Source organism: Oreochromis niloticus, linkage group LG17, assembly GCF_001858045.2.
Source record: "Oreochromis niloticus isolate F11D_XX linkage group LG17, O_niloticus_UMD_NMBU, whole genome shotgun sequence".
Lineage (NCBI taxonomy): Eukaryota > Metazoa > Chordata > Actinopteri > Cichliformes > Cichlidae > Oreochromis > Oreochromis niloticus.
The window spans coordinates 32,777,511-32,794,806 of record NC_031981.2 but is presented as its reverse complement, the minus strand read 5'-3'; the positions used below and the strand labels follow the sequence as shown (position 1 = coordinate 32,794,806).

Genomic DNA, 17,296 nt, shown 5'->3' with positions numbered 1-17,296 from the left:
AAATACAGTACATAAGGCAACAACAGAGTTTGTACAATTCTAATGATTGTAAAAGTCAATAGTTTGGATGACCACGTTTATTCTTCAACACAGCCTAAAATCTTTATCAGCTTGTCATTTTTTAAAGCAGTCTTCAGGAATAGTTGTCCAGGCTTCTTGAATGACATTCAAAGCTTGATTGGCTTTTGTTCCATTTCCACACTGCTTCACTGATGTTGGGTCCAGGCAATGGGGAGGCCTGTCCATGACTGATGGCATTTTATTGTATTTGTGATGCGAAGGAAAACTTTTTCTGCACTTGCAGTGTATTTGCCTTGTTACTGCCAATCAGACTCTTTTCCGATGGACCTTCATTGCTGCATTCCCCCCCCCCCCCCCCGGTTCTTAAGGAGATGACTATCACATACTGCTAATATTTTTATTTTTTTTTCGTCCCCCACTTCTCCAGTTTCCTGAATCTGTGGGATTCTGTGAAAGGCTGCAGGTAACAAAGTGCTGAACGTGAGCATATAAAATTGGTTCTTTGCACCAATGTCCAATGTTTCTAAAAGCCTGGTGAACTTAATACATTACTAATACATATAGTCATTTCTGGGCTTTTCCTGTTGTCCACCATATGGAAGCAAATTTACATTTTTCCCACATGTAGAAACAAAATTAACTGCATTGAGCTTTTGTATTTTGAGTGTTAAGTGCCCCTAGAATTTGATGATTTAACATTATGCAAATCAACTTTTGTTTTTTTAATCACAAACACTCTCAAACAGCTGTCAAACAGCTACATCAGCAAACATGGTGATGGCCTGAGAGTTTTGTTTATAAGATTTTCTATGTTAATAAAAAGATATTTTTATCTTTGCAGTATGAGAATTACACATAAAGGGCAAATAAGTATCATGAAAATAAACATTTCCAAACACTGATTTTATTTGACAAAACACAAGACAAATATAAAAACTGAATTTAAAAACACACCAATCCTAGTACAAAGGATGGTCTTTAAAATACATTCATTTCATAACAAAACAATATTTTTAACAGAACGTGATGTTATTAACACATTTATTTTACTAACATAAATATAAATTGCTTTGAAATCAAAGTAATATCAAAATCCTAAATATCATCAGTGATTCACTTATGAAATCAGTCAGTATAAAAATAAAACCTGAAATGATTCTAAGTGCAAACAATAATACATCCTGTTAACAATTATTCTCGCTGCTGAAAACGACCTACATACAAATACTGAAAAAGGACTAAAGTATACTGACAGAAGACTGATGACTTCCTGTGACGTGTGCAGCATCACAGCCTCAGTATCTGGATACTGTCATTCCAATCCCCCGGCTGTCAGCAGCATTAGCTGACTCATTTTCATCTCCACAGGCGGGGATATGAGAATAGCCGTCGGCTCTTTAACAGCCCCCTCCTTAGTCATGCTGACCTCCGCACTTTCTTCAGTAATCCCCTCATTTATGCACTGATCCCTGCTGCTGTCACTGTGTTCATTAATAACAACACTGTCCACCACCGACTTCTACTGCACTTCATCTTTCGTGTCATTAGCGGGACCTTTGGCATCGTCGCAGCTTTTATCACATGGGATATTTTTATCGTCTTCATCACTACTGTCTGTGATCTCTCCCTCCTCTTGCTCCTCATCCTCATATCCTCTCTTTGCCTTTTTCTGTGGCGGGGGTTCAATCTCTTGGGCAGTTCTGCTGATGTTGGTTTCTCCTGTTGTGGGAGATCTTTGTGGCGATGGCGAAAATTGGGTCGTTTCCTTCTCTTGGCCCACCTTGTCATTCTCTTCTGCAGAAGGAGCACAAGCTGATGCAGGTTCGGCTGAAACAAATTAATCCCATTTTTATAAGGTGACTGCACACAGCTATTTCCTATAGTAAAATTCTAACAGGTTTAAACATGTACATGAGAGTCATGAGAGAAAAGAGAAGCATTGGGAACACAGCTGGGGTCTTAATACAGGACAGGTTGGGGATGATGATGATGACGATGATGCTGTTTGGCTCCCTGTTGGTTCCCATCATGCCAAACTATTAGTTACACAAATGCAAAAAAATCTATAAGCTAGTGTAAAACTAACAGTACAAATTTACATGTGTACTAAAATTATCCTTAGAGTTTGCAGCTGTGATGCAGTTCAGGAGCTCCAGATGGCGCTTTATTAAAAACAAACAAACAAACAAATAAATAAATAAATAAATAAAATAAAATAACTGTAGCATATAAACTTTGAGTCTAATAGCTCATCTGTCCCAAGTTGAGTTGCAAAACTCACACACGTTCAGGCATTCTCAGAAACAACAACCACGTTTTTTAGTGAATTAAGCAAGGCACAAAGACGCACAAGAAACATGCAAAGGCAACGAGAATCTCGGTCTTGTGCAACCATCAATGTCAGTGCATAAAGTTCACACTTGTGCTATGTTGAAAGCGATATGCAACGGTAACTAAATCTGACACCCAAGAGTGGTATTGCAACATTTCCAGTGAAGTGACCAGTGAGCTCAGTGTGACAGAAACTCAAAGGACTTTAACCTTTTGCCTACGTTGGGGCTACAGACAGTTTCTAAGACTTTAGCTCTTTACCAATGGTTTCTGTCATATTTCAGGCCTGTTTATAGAACAAAATGAATGAGTGTGCATCAGAAGTTAATGAGGATGGTCTCTGCCTATGCAGCTACCCTTGGAAAAACCTGGGAACTATTTTAATGGTCACCAAACCACACCTTTATGGGTACAGGGGAGGTCGTCAAATGCCATTAAAGGTCAGGCGTTAAAGGTTATTAAGAAAAAAAAATAAATCAGCGAAACGGGAGCAGGGTAAAAGTGATATCAGTGAGACCATAAATAAAAATACACCCTTAAGTGGCTGAATTCAGTTTAAACTGTCTGGCTGCACAGTGCATGCTTGGAGCCTGCCAGACCCCCAACATTACCTCAGGAGATACAGCTGAAGATACAGCCACGGTGTCCGATTGCTTGTTATCATTTCCTGTCTAGCTTCACAGTCCATGGCATGTGTAATCATCAGTGTATTTCTACAGCTAACCTTATAGGAAAACAGCGTGGTACTGAGGCCTTATCACTAAAAACACACACACACGTACAAACTCAGACTAAAAATGATCTCATTCGCCATTCGGCCAGTCTGGCTCTGACAGTAACTGTGATACTGTGTTTGTGTGGTCTTTTGTGTTCATACCGAAAGTACTGCGATAACCACAGCTGGACCGAACTGTACACATCTCACAGGAACCAAAATGACGAGCGTGCTTTTCGCTGTCCTGTTTTGACGCGACCGATCGTTCTCGACACTGAAAACCCCGCAGTAGTGGAAAGTGACACAGGGGTGAGAAAAAGCACGGACTCATCTCCTGTTTTCTCGTCTACTCTCACTTCACAGCTTATGAGGTCAATCTTCAGCAATAAGCCATGTTTGATCCTCTTTCTGGCCACAATTGCAGTTGAGGTTAAGGTGGTGTAAGTGATGTTGAACAGAGCACGCTCATTTCCTTTTGGGTAGCATGTTGCCATAGTGAAAAATAAGGGAACAAAGTCTTAAAGCCTCAGCTGGAGAAACCAGGACATGATACAATGCTGCTGGAATCGGGGGAGTGGAGAGAGGTTGGCGTTTGGGGGCTACACAGTATTTGAACTCATTATATATTCATCCTGTTGTTTAGTTACTGAAAGCTGTTTGGAAATCAGCAGAAAAGCATGCAGGGGGAAAAAAACAAAGTTAGATGAGATGAGAAAAAGGGCTGAGATTAGGGTGGGTGTGTTTGTTTTTTACCTGGTCCTTTCAGTGGATAGTCCTTCCAGTGATCTTTGAGTACAACATGCAGCACAGGATATTCAATCAGTGTTTTGTAGCTCAGGTTATCCCTCAGGCTCTTCTCAATGTCCAACTCATGATACCTATTTTAAATCAAATTAAAGCACAACAGAGACCAAACGAGTGTTTATAACAAAGAGATGTCATGCAAAAATAAAGTCAGATCACTACTGTTGGACCTCCTAAACTGGCAACTGCAGCTTTTCATTTCTCTTGTCGCCCGTGGCACAGTGACTGCTGACGATCATTAAAGGATTGATAGAGATTTGAGTCATGGCTTGGCAAAAAAACGAGATCCTGCCTGGTGCCTGTCTCGTGGGATGGAAACTGACTTTAGTTGAGAGTCGACGACATCTCTCAAGCACAGCTTTCTTACCGCTCCTTTAACTGTTTGCACTTGATGACATCAGCCTAGCTTTGTCTTAAAGTAGACCTGTGGCGCATTAAAGATGGTCATAAATCACCGATCTGAATAGTTGACTGGATTCTTGGAGACATGAGCCAGCAACACAGAGCCAGCTTAGGTTGCGGTCACCAAAACACAAGATCACATGTGTACTGTCGAACCCGTAACTGACTTAAGCCATTGTTTTGGAAAAATCACATGAAAATGAGATCCACCCAGGTATCCACCCACTACCCGTGCCAATCAAAACACTCTGCTATAATGTGACATTTACAGGTCATTAATGGAGATCATCATTATTATTATTATTATTATTATTATTATCATTATCATTATTATTATTATTATTATTATTATTATTACTACTACTACTACTACACATTATTTTACATATAAACAGCCACAGCACATTTTTTCCTGGAGTAAAACAAAGTGACCTATCAGATCAAAAGGAGAATCCAGTGTGAAAAACCAGAATGTGCAAGAAAGTAACATACTTACAGGGATTGCATCCACTTTGATGTGCACACCAAATAACTACCGTTTCCATGTCATTTATTTTTATGTCTTACTGATAAAGAGATTACTCTTAACGGATGGTTTTTTTACATTTTGGGGGGGCTAAATTAAAACATACATGTTGGTAAACAACCATTTAAGAGGGGTAGCTGGCAAAGCGGAGAGAGTGGCTCCCTGTGGTGTTAAATCCTGGATATTCCTGAAAACAAGACCCGGTGGCTCAGCCAAGAGCGTGCACACATCTGGTCTCTATATAATGTTCTTGTGAATGAACAGAGGACACACTGATGTTCTCTTTAGGGAGGTTCCCATTGTTTTCCTGCTGCTGCCGAGTCCCATCAGCAAAGAGACAGCCGTGTAAAATGGGAAGCACATAGAGAAACTGCAAATATGACCACTGAACATATACACCAATCAGTCACAACATTAAAACCAACAACAGATGAGTCAAGTAACAATGCCCACTCTGTCACACTGCAAATCTCTAGCTGGAAACCTTCGGGCCTGGTATTCATGTGGATTTGGACTATGGGAAACACACCGAACACCCAAAAGTTGTTGCCTTACCCAGCGTAACAACACAACAAAATAAACTCGAGAAAGTCTTGAGGAACATGACAAAGAGCTTGAGGCGTTGCGAGACCACGTGCAAGATTGAGCTGCTTTGGGGATGGACGGCCTTCGCAATATGAAACTGAAGGTTTTAAATGGGAACGATCTGTGTATTGTGATGTTGAAAACTATTAGATTAACATATAAATCTATTGCAAACCTACAATTACACAAGTCCAGTTGCACAAGAGCTCTACAGAATAACACTGCTGTTAATTGTTAAGAAAATCTTATTGTTTGAACTGATGTTGACTCACAGGCTGCGGCTGGCTGCAAAAGGTTTCCGGGATTCCTCCAAAACTCACGCAATGACAATGTCCTTATTTATTAGTGTTAACTGCTAAAAAAGTAGGCACTCGGAAAAGAAAATGTGAATGCAAGTAAAAAGTTGCAGCTGTTCCACCAGATTGCTGATTTGACCTAAAAATAACCTATGGAAATGCTATCAATACTTTTAATAAAATACAGAATGCATCATCAGATCAGACATGGAAACCAAACTATGTTGAAATCACACAACAGATCAGCACAAGCCGAACTCCATCAACTCCACCTCTGATGGTAAATCTCTTAGAGATGAATGATTTTTTTTCCCCAATGATTTCCCGCAAATACACTGCTAAAAAATAAATAAATAAAATTTAAGGAGTATTTAGAAAACACATCAGATCTCAATGACAATAAATGATGCTGGATATCCACAGTGGTGTGAAAACCTGAAAACCGTATTTGCAATGTTTTTTAATTAACATAAAAAATTTGTTTGATGATCTGAAACGTGACAAACATGTAAAAAGGAAATCAGGGAGAGGGCAAACACTTTTGGCACCTCTGTACAATGATATGGACCAGGTAATGTGTTAGGAATGAAAGGACGCCACATCGTTTGATGGAAATGAAAATTATCGACCTACAGAGGGCTGATTTCAAAGACAATCTAAAGATCAAAGTCATGCAGCGGGCTAGTTCATTCTTTTCATTTCATTGCAGCAACTAAGTACACTGTATAATTTTAAGGTACCTAGTCTCCATATTCCACTTTAAATGCTCTACAATTTGAACAAATGGGATTCTGTAATTTTAAGGATGCAGTGAATTGGCGTCATTTAAACATAGACACAAGCCTAGATGTCAGTCACTTTCCAAAATTCAGAAGCACTACCCGTTGCCAACAGCTCCACATTTTCTCCCGCACCAAAGGACTCCGCGTGCAGCACCTGTCCTTCTCGTCCTACTTCGGTTCACCTCATCATCATATTTTGTGACACAATTTAATTGTTTAATTGTTTGCGTTTGACAAGCTTTGTGGCCTTGCCACATTTGTCACACACCGCATCTTGGCTATTTGTGACTCCGCCTATGATCATCAACTGAGTGAGTGAGCCCAGTGATGCATTTATACAGCCATATTTCGCATATCACTATGACAGGCAGAAGAAGTAGTTCCTACCAATCACTGAGACAATTTCAATACTATAGTTACTTTCCATTGTGTTCCTGTTAATCATGAACCACAAATTTATCTGAAATCACTAAAATATCGATATTTTAATATGACATTTGATTCTAGAACATTTCTGGCATTGGAAGAATCGATATTTCAGTAGTAATCTGCACAACACTAATACCTGCATATTCTCACGACATGAGATAGGGAAGTATCATGCACCAGGAAGAACCCAGGACCCACTGCACCAGCATAGGGTCTGAAAATGGGTCCAAGGATTTCAAGGACAAAAGAGCAGAGACGAGTCCTGTGCTGGGAGACACAGCAAATCTTCTGGCAAATGCACATGTTAATGTGCCATCCTGGAGGATTTGGACTACCTGTACAACCTCTGTAGGGTCTTGCTTCATGCTGACAATAGTGATATTGACTTTAGCCAAATGCAAAACTAGTGGGGTAAAAAAAGAAAGAAGTGAAAAAAATGTAAGTGACCTCCACCTGTAAAACCATTCCTGTTTTGGGGGGTTTCTCATATTTGCCCCTCTGGTGCACCTGTTGTTAGTTTCATTAACACCAATCAGCTGACACTGATTAACAACCCCATCTGCTACTTTACTGACCAGATCAACATCCCCCCCCCCAAAATTAAAAAGTGTTCCTTTTATTTTTTTTGAGAAGTGTATGCAGGAATATGCTTCACACAGGCTTTACTGGCACATCGCAATACTTTTTAACTAATTCTGACAACTCAGCTGCAAAAACTAAGATATGCAAATCAAGCTTTCTTTTTGGGCTATAACACCAAAACGCAATTTTACAAAACTGTTTTAATGTTAGGCTTTTTTTTTAAATGTTGCTTTGGCATTGAAAAAGACAAGCATAATTCATATTTTGCCTACACATTCACATTCATAATTAGTTTGTATTTTCAGAGTAATTCTTTGCCAGAACTGCATAGCTTTACCTTGATGTCCACATTAAGTACAGGTCAGCCAGTCTCCTAGGCAACCATCCCTGTCATACACTGGGTATTCACGAGGCCACACTTTATATACTTAATTGCACCTTTATTCCTTTTTTGCATTTAAAAAAATATTCTCAGTGAGAGGCTTCTTAATTTCAGGGTGTAGCTACTCTTTAAGCCAGGTTTGGAGAAGTTTGCACTACAGAGGCTCAGTTTAAAAAGTAACACAAAACGGTTTTCAGTGCTTCAAGCACCGATGTGTCTGCCCATGTTCTCCCAAACAAAAAATACAGCAAATTTTACCAAAAGTGACAAGTCAAGACGGTCAAACAGTGCTTTTTAACAAACACTATTTCACACTGTGTGTTTGTGTAAAAGCTGAAGTCACTTGAAAGATGAAAAATGTCACTATTACCTGATGAATACCTTATAAATGCCTTGCTGTTCAGCATCAGTGTCCTAAAACCAGTAGGAGACCTGAGGTAAGCATCTGCTGTGCAGAAACATATTTGAACGTAGCATTAGGGCAAGCCGAGGGAGAGCAGACAGCTCCAGGGGACTAAGGAAAACACTAGCCACAAATATGTGAACAGCTTCAACAGGACAGGAACATCACTGTCTTAAGGCAACAGCACAACACTGGTTGAAGAAAAAAAAAAACCCAACCTAAAAACCCAGAAAGCAAAAAAAATACGCTTTGTAAAAAGAGCATCTCCATCTTAGACATCAAGGATGCACCCCTGGATCTGGCAGACTGAGAGGAAAGGCAGTGGTAAGGGAAAAGAGGAGAGGGCATCCTCAGGATCACACGGGAGGAATGACTAAAAAAATATAAACACGAAAAAAAAAAACCAACCCCATAAACAAACATCAGAAATGTGTGAATGGTTCTCTTGATGCACATGGTCACCTTTCCAGTAAGAGGATGTGGGTTATACAAGCGTCACTTATTTTAGCACAAGAACTCCTTTATTAGAGGTGGTTGATATTCCAGTAGACAACAAAAAACACGCAGTCATACCTTTTGTGTTAGACGTGGCAAATGACCACTAAGAAGCCATGACTACTGCTATCCATGACTTCATAACATTAATAACACTGTGTAAAATTAGGGGTTCTCCTCCAAGTCTGCATTATTCAGAAAGTAGAGGCTTATTTGTGGTTGAAATGATCCGACCTGATTTGGAACCTCTTAAACGAGATACAAGCGCAGATAGGGGCCTCTCTTCTCATGAAAGTAGAATCTGTAGACACGAGACACTTATGCAAAACTGTACATAGTTAATAAGATAATTACCCTAAAAAACATATAATTTTCCCCTCCTCTATTCATTTAGAATTCTTTTAGATTCAAAACTGAAAATTGCACTCTGAATTAACAGACACTTAAAACACTGTTCTAGCAGATACTGAGGAGAGAATGTCAAATAGATTGATTTGTTCATGCTGCTCAGTTACTCATCACTAAAAACCGACTACTAAGAGTGTATCAGGCCAAACGCTGTTAAAGGTCATGTATAAAACCTTTTGACAGAAATGATCTTATGCCAAGAATGCCAAAAGTAGTGACTCATTTATATAAAAACTAAATCTCAGCAGGAAATTGCTGTGCTATTATTTCCACCTTGACATGATCACTTCATATGACGTGCCCTGCCCACCCAAACAGCCTTAGGGGGAAAAAAACAAACAAAAAAACTTGTATTAAAAATGACTTTTGATACAATGATACTGGATACATTTATGCAAATATGTAATATGTAATAAGTTTAAAGAAAGAAAAGGTTTTAGATGAACGAATGAATGAAGTTATGTAGCACACATTAGCCAAACTTCTAGAAAGCACAGCTCCATCTCCAATTTGTTTCTAAAAACTTTCTTTTTGAATTTACATTTATGTTTGTAACGTCCACATCAGCTTTAAAGTAAGAAACTATGGCTCTTAAACACGATTATTAAAGCTCTCGGCAAAACTCCACCATCATCTTCTGTGTTACTGCCATTCATAAAAAGTGTATCAATATTTTATTAGAACTATAAAACATACAGGGTGAGTTTGATAATGTACCCTACAACACTACAAAAGTAATTCAGGAATGGTTTAAAGAATGCAAAAAAGAGCTCAAGGTGATCCATGGGGTTCCCAATTCCCAAGCTTTCACTTTAATAAAGCACTCGAATCATGTGCTAGAAAACCATGTGCAATCCATACGGACGCTGACTATCGTACAAGGCTTCAAGTATGAGCTGCTAGCCTGATAGAGGATTCAGAGTCCATGCCTTAGCAAGTCAAAGCTCTGATGGCTGCAGAGCACTGACTTTCCCTTGTTATTTTAGATGCTTGTTGCTGACTGACGCATTGCTACAGCAATCCCTGCTCTGTGTATTAGGTTTAAATAACATTAAGGTGGGACACAAGTATGCATTTTGGCGTGGTTTATAGGTATATAACAAAGTGACTAGTAGACTATACTATACTGTATATGCTGTGCTACACTTTATGGAAATTTGTAATGGTTGGAAATTAACTGCCTTTATGAACTTATTGTAATGCACTAGCTTGTAACAACCAACATTATTTAAGGTACAAGATTTATATTTTTGGCCTCAGAGATGAGAAGAATTTAAAACTATGCATTAAGGATAAAAAGGTAAGAGCTTGAAAGACACTCTTGGTAAATCTCTTATCCCTCTATATGCGTTTATACAATTTAATTCATCTCCTTAGAAGAAGTGTGCAGCTGAACCTGCTGCTGCAAAGCAAAATGATGGTGTGTGTGTGACAACAATGAATGATGGGAAGTTTTATGATGTCTCATCTCAGCCAGGGGGCAAATATAATGAGCGCCAAGGATCATCATTCACTTTGTCACTAAGTAGAAACGGAAGGCTGCCAAAGAGCCTAAAAGTAGGTGAGGCAGATGGGTGCTACCATCACCTCTCCCTGACCCGTTCAAAAAATGAAGACACAATTAAAAAAAGAAAAGAAAAAAAGAAGGCGCGCCGCATACAAAAAAAGTATGCAAAGAGGAGAGAGCCTAAGTCTAAGAAGCAAATGTCAAATTTTTAAATAACTTAGCTAATTCACAGATGTAAAAAGAAAATTATCACCATATGCAAGGTGTGATCAAAAGATGCTGAGAACTTCTAAAATATTGGCAACCACCAGCGCTACCCCATAGCCTCGTCCTACAGTAGTAGATACACCTATGGTATCAATATGAAGCTCCTACGTCGTCTCGTTCTCGAGGTATCGCTTTCACAAACTTGGCTGTGCACGCCCGCTCGCTCACCTGGCAGGGTGACAACATTACACCATCAGCCTTTTACGGCTTAGGGGTAAAAATCAAAAACCCCTCACCAGATTTAAATGTGCCCCGTGTGACACTTTAGGTTGTTTTCTCGTGGACTGTTTTCAGTATGCCTGCCGCACCATCATTGTGTTGTTAACTTCCCTTGGACATGAGTTTCTCTGATACCAGGTGAATTTCTCCCAGAGATTCTGTCTTACTTCCATCAAAAGCAAAGCAGAATACATCTGCATGAATGAGATAGTAGGCAAAGATGAAGATGCAGGAAGGAAAGATAGTGAAGATAGAGGAGTCTGAATATCTTAGGGCAACCAATCAAAAATCAACAGAGTGCACAAGAGAGGTGACGAAGAAAATAAAGGGCCACAGTGAAGATTCATGGCTGTAGTGAGAGAGGACATACAGAGGAGAATGCCAGGGATAGAGTGAAAGAGCATCTCACCTGACAGCATTGGCCTTTCTTCCCTCCACTTTCATGAAGACTTTGACATGATCAAACCGAGCTTGCACATACATCTTCAACCTGAAAAACAAACTCACATTAACACCAAGAACTAAACATATGGCTACAGTGACTAGCTTTAAGGTAGTGACCAAAAGGGTCAAAACACAAAGAGCTCATTGACTGAGTGTGGCACAGCAGTGAGCCAAATGTACACTGGTATACTGACTGACATATGTATAGGCTCCCACTGAGGTTTCTATGCAAATTAAATCATTGTATGTACTGCCAACCCCAGCACCTGAGCCTGCTGCGAACAGCTAGCCAATGGAACATGCAGAGTTGAAACCTCACTGGCTTGAAACTAGAAAAAGCCTGTGTATAAAAGATTGGCAAAGACTATGTCACGTATCTATTTAAAGAGCTGTACACCTCTACACAATGCTCTTGATGTGGATTTTGCAGTAAGGCACCGATCGCTGTTATCAGTATAAAGGTTAGGTCAGAGGAGTCAAATCACCGCTCTGTAAGAGGTTCAGATAAGAAATAGTGCAATCAAAGAAGCTGCCTTGTTCAAAGACTACTGTTCAGGTTCAGAGAAACAAGAGCCTGGGAAATGGAAAAAAAGAAAAAAGTACAGCAAGAGCAAATGTATGTCAACGTGCGGAGACCCCGACCACATCCTGTGTTACTGAACTGAACTGAGCTGATCGATAACAAAGATCAGCACAGAAGATTACCTCTTGAAAAACAGCTTCTGTGTGCACGGAGATAAATTCAACTTATTAAAAGCTGCCAATCTATCCATTCTGAGAAACATGAGCATAGCTGCGACAAAGCACAGTAGCAGAAATCACCAGAGTGTTACAGGCAACCCATCTTATTCACATTCTACAGATAATTTTAATTAGATACAGTAATATTTATGAAACTTCCTGTGGAACGGTGAACTGTAGCTATCAAAAGCTTTTAATGAACATGAGCCTCCCAAGGCTTTCAGTTTCATTAAGGTTATGAGGGTTTACTACTAGAACTTCAACTAGAACTAACCCTGACTACATAAAAATGTAAAGCTTATGTTAACTTTACCATAAGCAGTTTAAATTTGCTATTTAAACCACCGTGTGTCTAAGGTTTTCTAAAATTTGATTTAAGTCCTTTTACTACCAGGCTGTCATTGTTGTCAGATGGCTGGAATGGCCCCAACGTCTGGACCATGATATAAATAAATGTTCTGTTGAACCTTTACAGTTTAAACGCAACGTAGCTGAGGAGTAAAACAATAACCTCAATTGCACATCAAAATGAAGACAGCAAGAGAGGCACATTCTGCTGCAGCTGGTCTAAATTAGAAACTACTGCTCACATCTTGATTGCTGAGCTGACTGAAGTAGCAGGCTCATGGTAGGTGATGTTGGTGGTGACCACTGGTTCCCTTTTCATAAGCAGTCTAAATGAAATCAATATTCACTCATTACACAAAGATGTTTAGACTCCATGTGGGACAAAACCTGTAAGCCCACTGTTTGGTTTTAGTCATCCTCATTTTAGCTCATTGGTAGGATTATTTTTGAGCTCCTTTAGTCAACTTTTAGAAGCTGTCTATGTGCACCAAAACTACAGCCCACTCTTTTCTTTTCTTCTTTTCTCATCATCAGGACATTTTTAAAAGACTAATATCATTTCCTGTCACCTGGAAATCACAAACAAAAACAGTACTGTGTGTGTGGGTTTTTTGAAACAGTTAATATACTGTGCCAGAAATAGCAACTTTGTAATGATAGCTCCGCAGTGCAACCAGTTTACATCATCCACCCAGGGTCCATTGCACAAGAAAAGTAATGATACTTTTTGTAGATCAAAATACGTATTAAGTATTGTCAGAGTTCAAAAATAAATGAAAATAGTGAAAGCAGTTTTAAAAGCATGATTTATAGCAGGAGAGGGCTTTTGCAGCCTATTAAGGCCCACAAGTCAAAACCATGGTTCTATTTGAACACAAGACTCTATTGTGCTGTTCTGCTGTAGCTGATTCAGATGCTTAATGTGACACTTTACGAGACAATTTTGGGCAATCCAAAAATCTTGTATACAATGCATTACAATTTTGAAGCAGGTCAAATTGGATACTTGACATTAAACCATGAAGTATGAATGCCACCATCCACATTTCAACTATAATTACTGTGAATGATTCATTTGGCTTCCTTTTCTCCGCTCTCTTTCTCAACTATGAGAATCTACGAACAAAACACTGCTTCAAACTCGCTGCCAACAATAAAAAGTGCTCATTAAAACTCTTCAAGAGAAAACAAAGGGCTGAGCAGCAGTCATTATCCCTGAACTTAGAGGTCTTCCAAGCCATACATCAAAGAGGTGTTAACTTCTAGGTCTATTATCACATTGTTAAGGTTTCTATTTTTATTCATGGTTTTTAAAAAAATAACTAAATAAATCGGTGTGAGCTGAATTTCTATTGCTGAATGAAACAGATTCGTTTATGATATCCAGTTTTCCTGCAAGATAAAGCTGGAATTTTAGCAGATTTATAAAAATCAATAACCCTAAACACGGGTGGTGACAAGTGATCACATACCTGAAATTACTCCCAAGATAACAGAAATTGTTTTCACTTTACCGGCATGTCACTAGTACTACTCCCAAATGAATCAATGCAGAGTTGCTGCTTGTCCACACTGCCACAAAGCGAGGACAAAGTTTTATGTGGGAGCACATTCCAAAGCAGGGAAAGGTACTAACAGCCCATGGGAACTAGATTACTCGAATAATTGTCTACTAGGCCAGGCCATTGTAATTCACTACTGTCAAGTTGTCCCAAAAACTCCTTGAAAAGTCTTCGGTTGATTGAAAATGCTACAGCGGGAGTACTGACAGGGTCCAGACAGAGAGAGCATATTTCTCCCACACTGGCTTCTCTTAATTGCTCCTCATTAAACCCAGAATTAAATTTAAAATCCTTCTCCTCACATACAAGGTCCTGAACTTGTAAACTTGTGGGTATTTAAAAGTAGAACAGGAGGCACAGCCTGCAGCCTTCATGCACCTCTTCTGTGGAACCAGCTCCCGGTTTGGGTTTGGGAGACAGATACCCTCTCTACTTTATTCATCTCTGGCTCTCCTCCACAGCGTGTCTTTGGCTACGTCCACACTAATGCGTTTTCGTTTGAAAACGCATCGTTTTCTCTCCCGTCCACACTGAGACGGCGCTTTCCTCAAGGAAAAACGCAGCGTTTTGAAAATGCTCTCGAAAACGCATACATTTCAAAACGCAGCTGACCCGTCGCAGTGTGGACACACAAAAACGCAGACTTTCTAAAACGATGACGTATTTTAGTCGTGTGATGCAGTCATGTGACCAAATAAACAAAGATAGAGGAGTGCATTATATAGCGGTTGTTTTGATTGCTCTCAATTTTGACAGCCCTAAAAAAGATGAATATCAGTTTGTACATGCTCCAGATAGCTTTTCTCCAAATTCTTTAATTCTCACTCGCTTTTGTGCATGCTCAGGACTGGAACGTAAGCGTTTTCATCCGCTTCAACGTGGACGCACAACACTGTGAAAACGACTGAAAACGCTAGTGTGGATGCCGTTTTCAAATCTATCCGTAGCCTTTGTCCTGTCTTTCTCCCCCATTATTCCAAACTGGTTGTGACAGGTGGCTGCCCCCCCTCCCTGAGCCTGGTTCTGCTAGACGTTTGTTCCTGTTAAAAGAGAGTTTTTTCCTTCCCACTGTCACCAAGTGCTTGCTCAAACGCTCTGATTGCTGGGGTTTTCTCTGTATTATTGTAGGGTCTTTACATTACAACATTAAGCACTTGAGGTGATTGTTGTTGTGATTTGGTGCTATATAAATAAAACTGAATTTAATTTAATTATCCTACATTTTTATATGTGTACACAATATCTACACATAAACATGTTGGTTTTCCTGTTGTAATGATGAAACTTTCATTACAGACACATTTCTGTGTAGCTCTGTTAGTGTCTCAACCTTCACTTAGAAGTGGTTTCTTTTTACAGACTCAGTTTCTTGAAGAAATGTTTAAAGCTTTTACATCATTTTTCAAATAAATATCTCAGCTTCTAAAAACAAAACAAAACAAAAAAAAGCAAAAGATAAAAAACACATGTTCTGTTTTCAAATGTGGAGGGGGAAAAGCTCACTTCTGACGTGTGACAGGTTCCGACTCTGTAGGGTGAATATAAGCAGTCAAGATCTGCTTCAAGGTTTGTTTGTCAGACACCCTACAACAAAAAAAGGCATCGTTAATCGAGAGGCAAATGCAAGAGAAAATAAAGGGTCAATAATGGTCCCAACTTCAATTCAATATGAACACATTTTGGTTTCAGGGCACACTTAAACACTAAAGGTTTAGAAGAAACTTTTATGATACACTATTCAAGAAATGTAATTATTACTTGATTACTCACCTCCTCTGAGTGAACTCTGAACTGCTCTGAGGAAATATGAGCTTCAGGTGCCACAGAAACAGTTTTTCTCTAGAAGAGACAGAAATGCACATTTTTATTTGCTGCTCATCAAAAACAGTGTAGTCAGATAAGGTTATTGTTATTCTCACTGTAAACAATTCACAGTCAAACACAAATGCCCTTGTTTAATTTCAGAGCACAACATGGACACGGCTCTAATCTGTCCAAGACAATACATCTGGCTGCTTCCAAGATCCTGTCCATCTGTGTGACTGCGTGCAAATGAAAAAAACAAAAGAAAGAAAGAAAGAAAACATAGTCACCATGGAAACCGTGACATATACACTCAATACTAGAACACCAGCTGGCCAATATCGCATAATAATCACTTCTTCTGGGGTAATGCTTTGGGCAGTAACTGTTAAATGTGGTCGGGTTTTCTGGGTTGCTGGGTGTGCTCTACAACCAAACAATCATTCCCTAAGCAGCTGTAGTATTCTACTACTGCTGTCAGATATAGCCAACAAAATGTAATACATCAACCCGTTTGGGAGATAAGAATAACATGATGTATGATGATCTATTCCTTAGTAATCTCTTACAGAATCTTTTGGTGGATTCACAACACTTATTCCACATAGCCATTTCTTCATACTATAGCAGCCCATACATCAAGTGATCATAATAAAATAAATATAATGCTGCAGAGGAACAAAGGACTAGAATAAAACCTAATGGCACAAGCAGCGGCGTGCTGTTCTCTCCAGAGTCATGCCACAGAATACTGAGTGCTAAACCTAACTACAAGGACTTGTGTTAACCAAGACCACAGAGTCTGCCATGAGTAGGGTGGAGCTGAATCATCAAACACTTCTACAGCAAAGCAGAGGACTAAGGTCTTAACAGATCTTAAGAATGAAGATGAAACATTACCCTCAGAAAGTCCCAAAGCATAATTGTAAGGAAAGCAAAGGAGACCTTGTTATTAGGGCTTTGGTACTCACCAAGATTGACTTGGAGCACATCATGGAGGTTTGTTTTTGTTAGGAGCACCATCAGTGCGCCAGCACATGCATCAACCTCCTATTGTCTGCCATTCTCATCAACCTGCTCTTTCCTCTGATGTATTCCTACCTGAGTGGCTGCAGAAGGCTCACTTGCAACTGTATAAAGCCAGTGAAGCTATAACATGGAGGTTGGTAAGTGGTGTCTTAGTCCCTCTTATTTCCTCCCTCTTCTCCATCACCAACAGCATCATCCCTCTGCTGGTTTTACAG

General features: G+C 39.5%; 1 protein-coding gene across 3 annotated transcripts in view; it reads right to left on the bottom strand.

Moving 5' to 3' along the window:
* Window positions 1–1,260: 1,260 nt before the first annotated feature.
* The window catches only part of znhit6 (zinc finger HIT-type containing 6), a 36,909-nt gene continuing 20,873 nt past the window's right edge, over window positions 1,261–17,296 (bottom strand). Inside the window, exons 6-10 of one of the 3 annotated variants that reach the window (XM_013275839.3) lie at window positions 16,020–16,088; window positions 15,753–15,833; window positions 11,564–11,644; window positions 3,821–3,945; window positions 1,261–1,815 (exon numbers count right to left, since the gene is read on the bottom strand). In XM_013275839.3, the coding sequence (XP_013131293.1) occupies window positions 1,541–1,815; window positions 3,821–3,945; window positions 11,564–11,644; window positions 15,753–15,833; window positions 16,020–16,088 (631 nt within the window). In that variant the 3' untranslated portion in view covers window positions 1,261–1,540. Of the gene's footprint in view, window positions 1,849–2,241; window positions 3,721–3,820; window positions 3,946–11,563; window positions 11,645–15,752; window positions 15,834–16,019; window positions 16,089–17,296 lie in introns of those variants that run through there. The other 2 variants (XM_005457123.4, XM_019347025.2) reach the window with 2 other exon arrangements.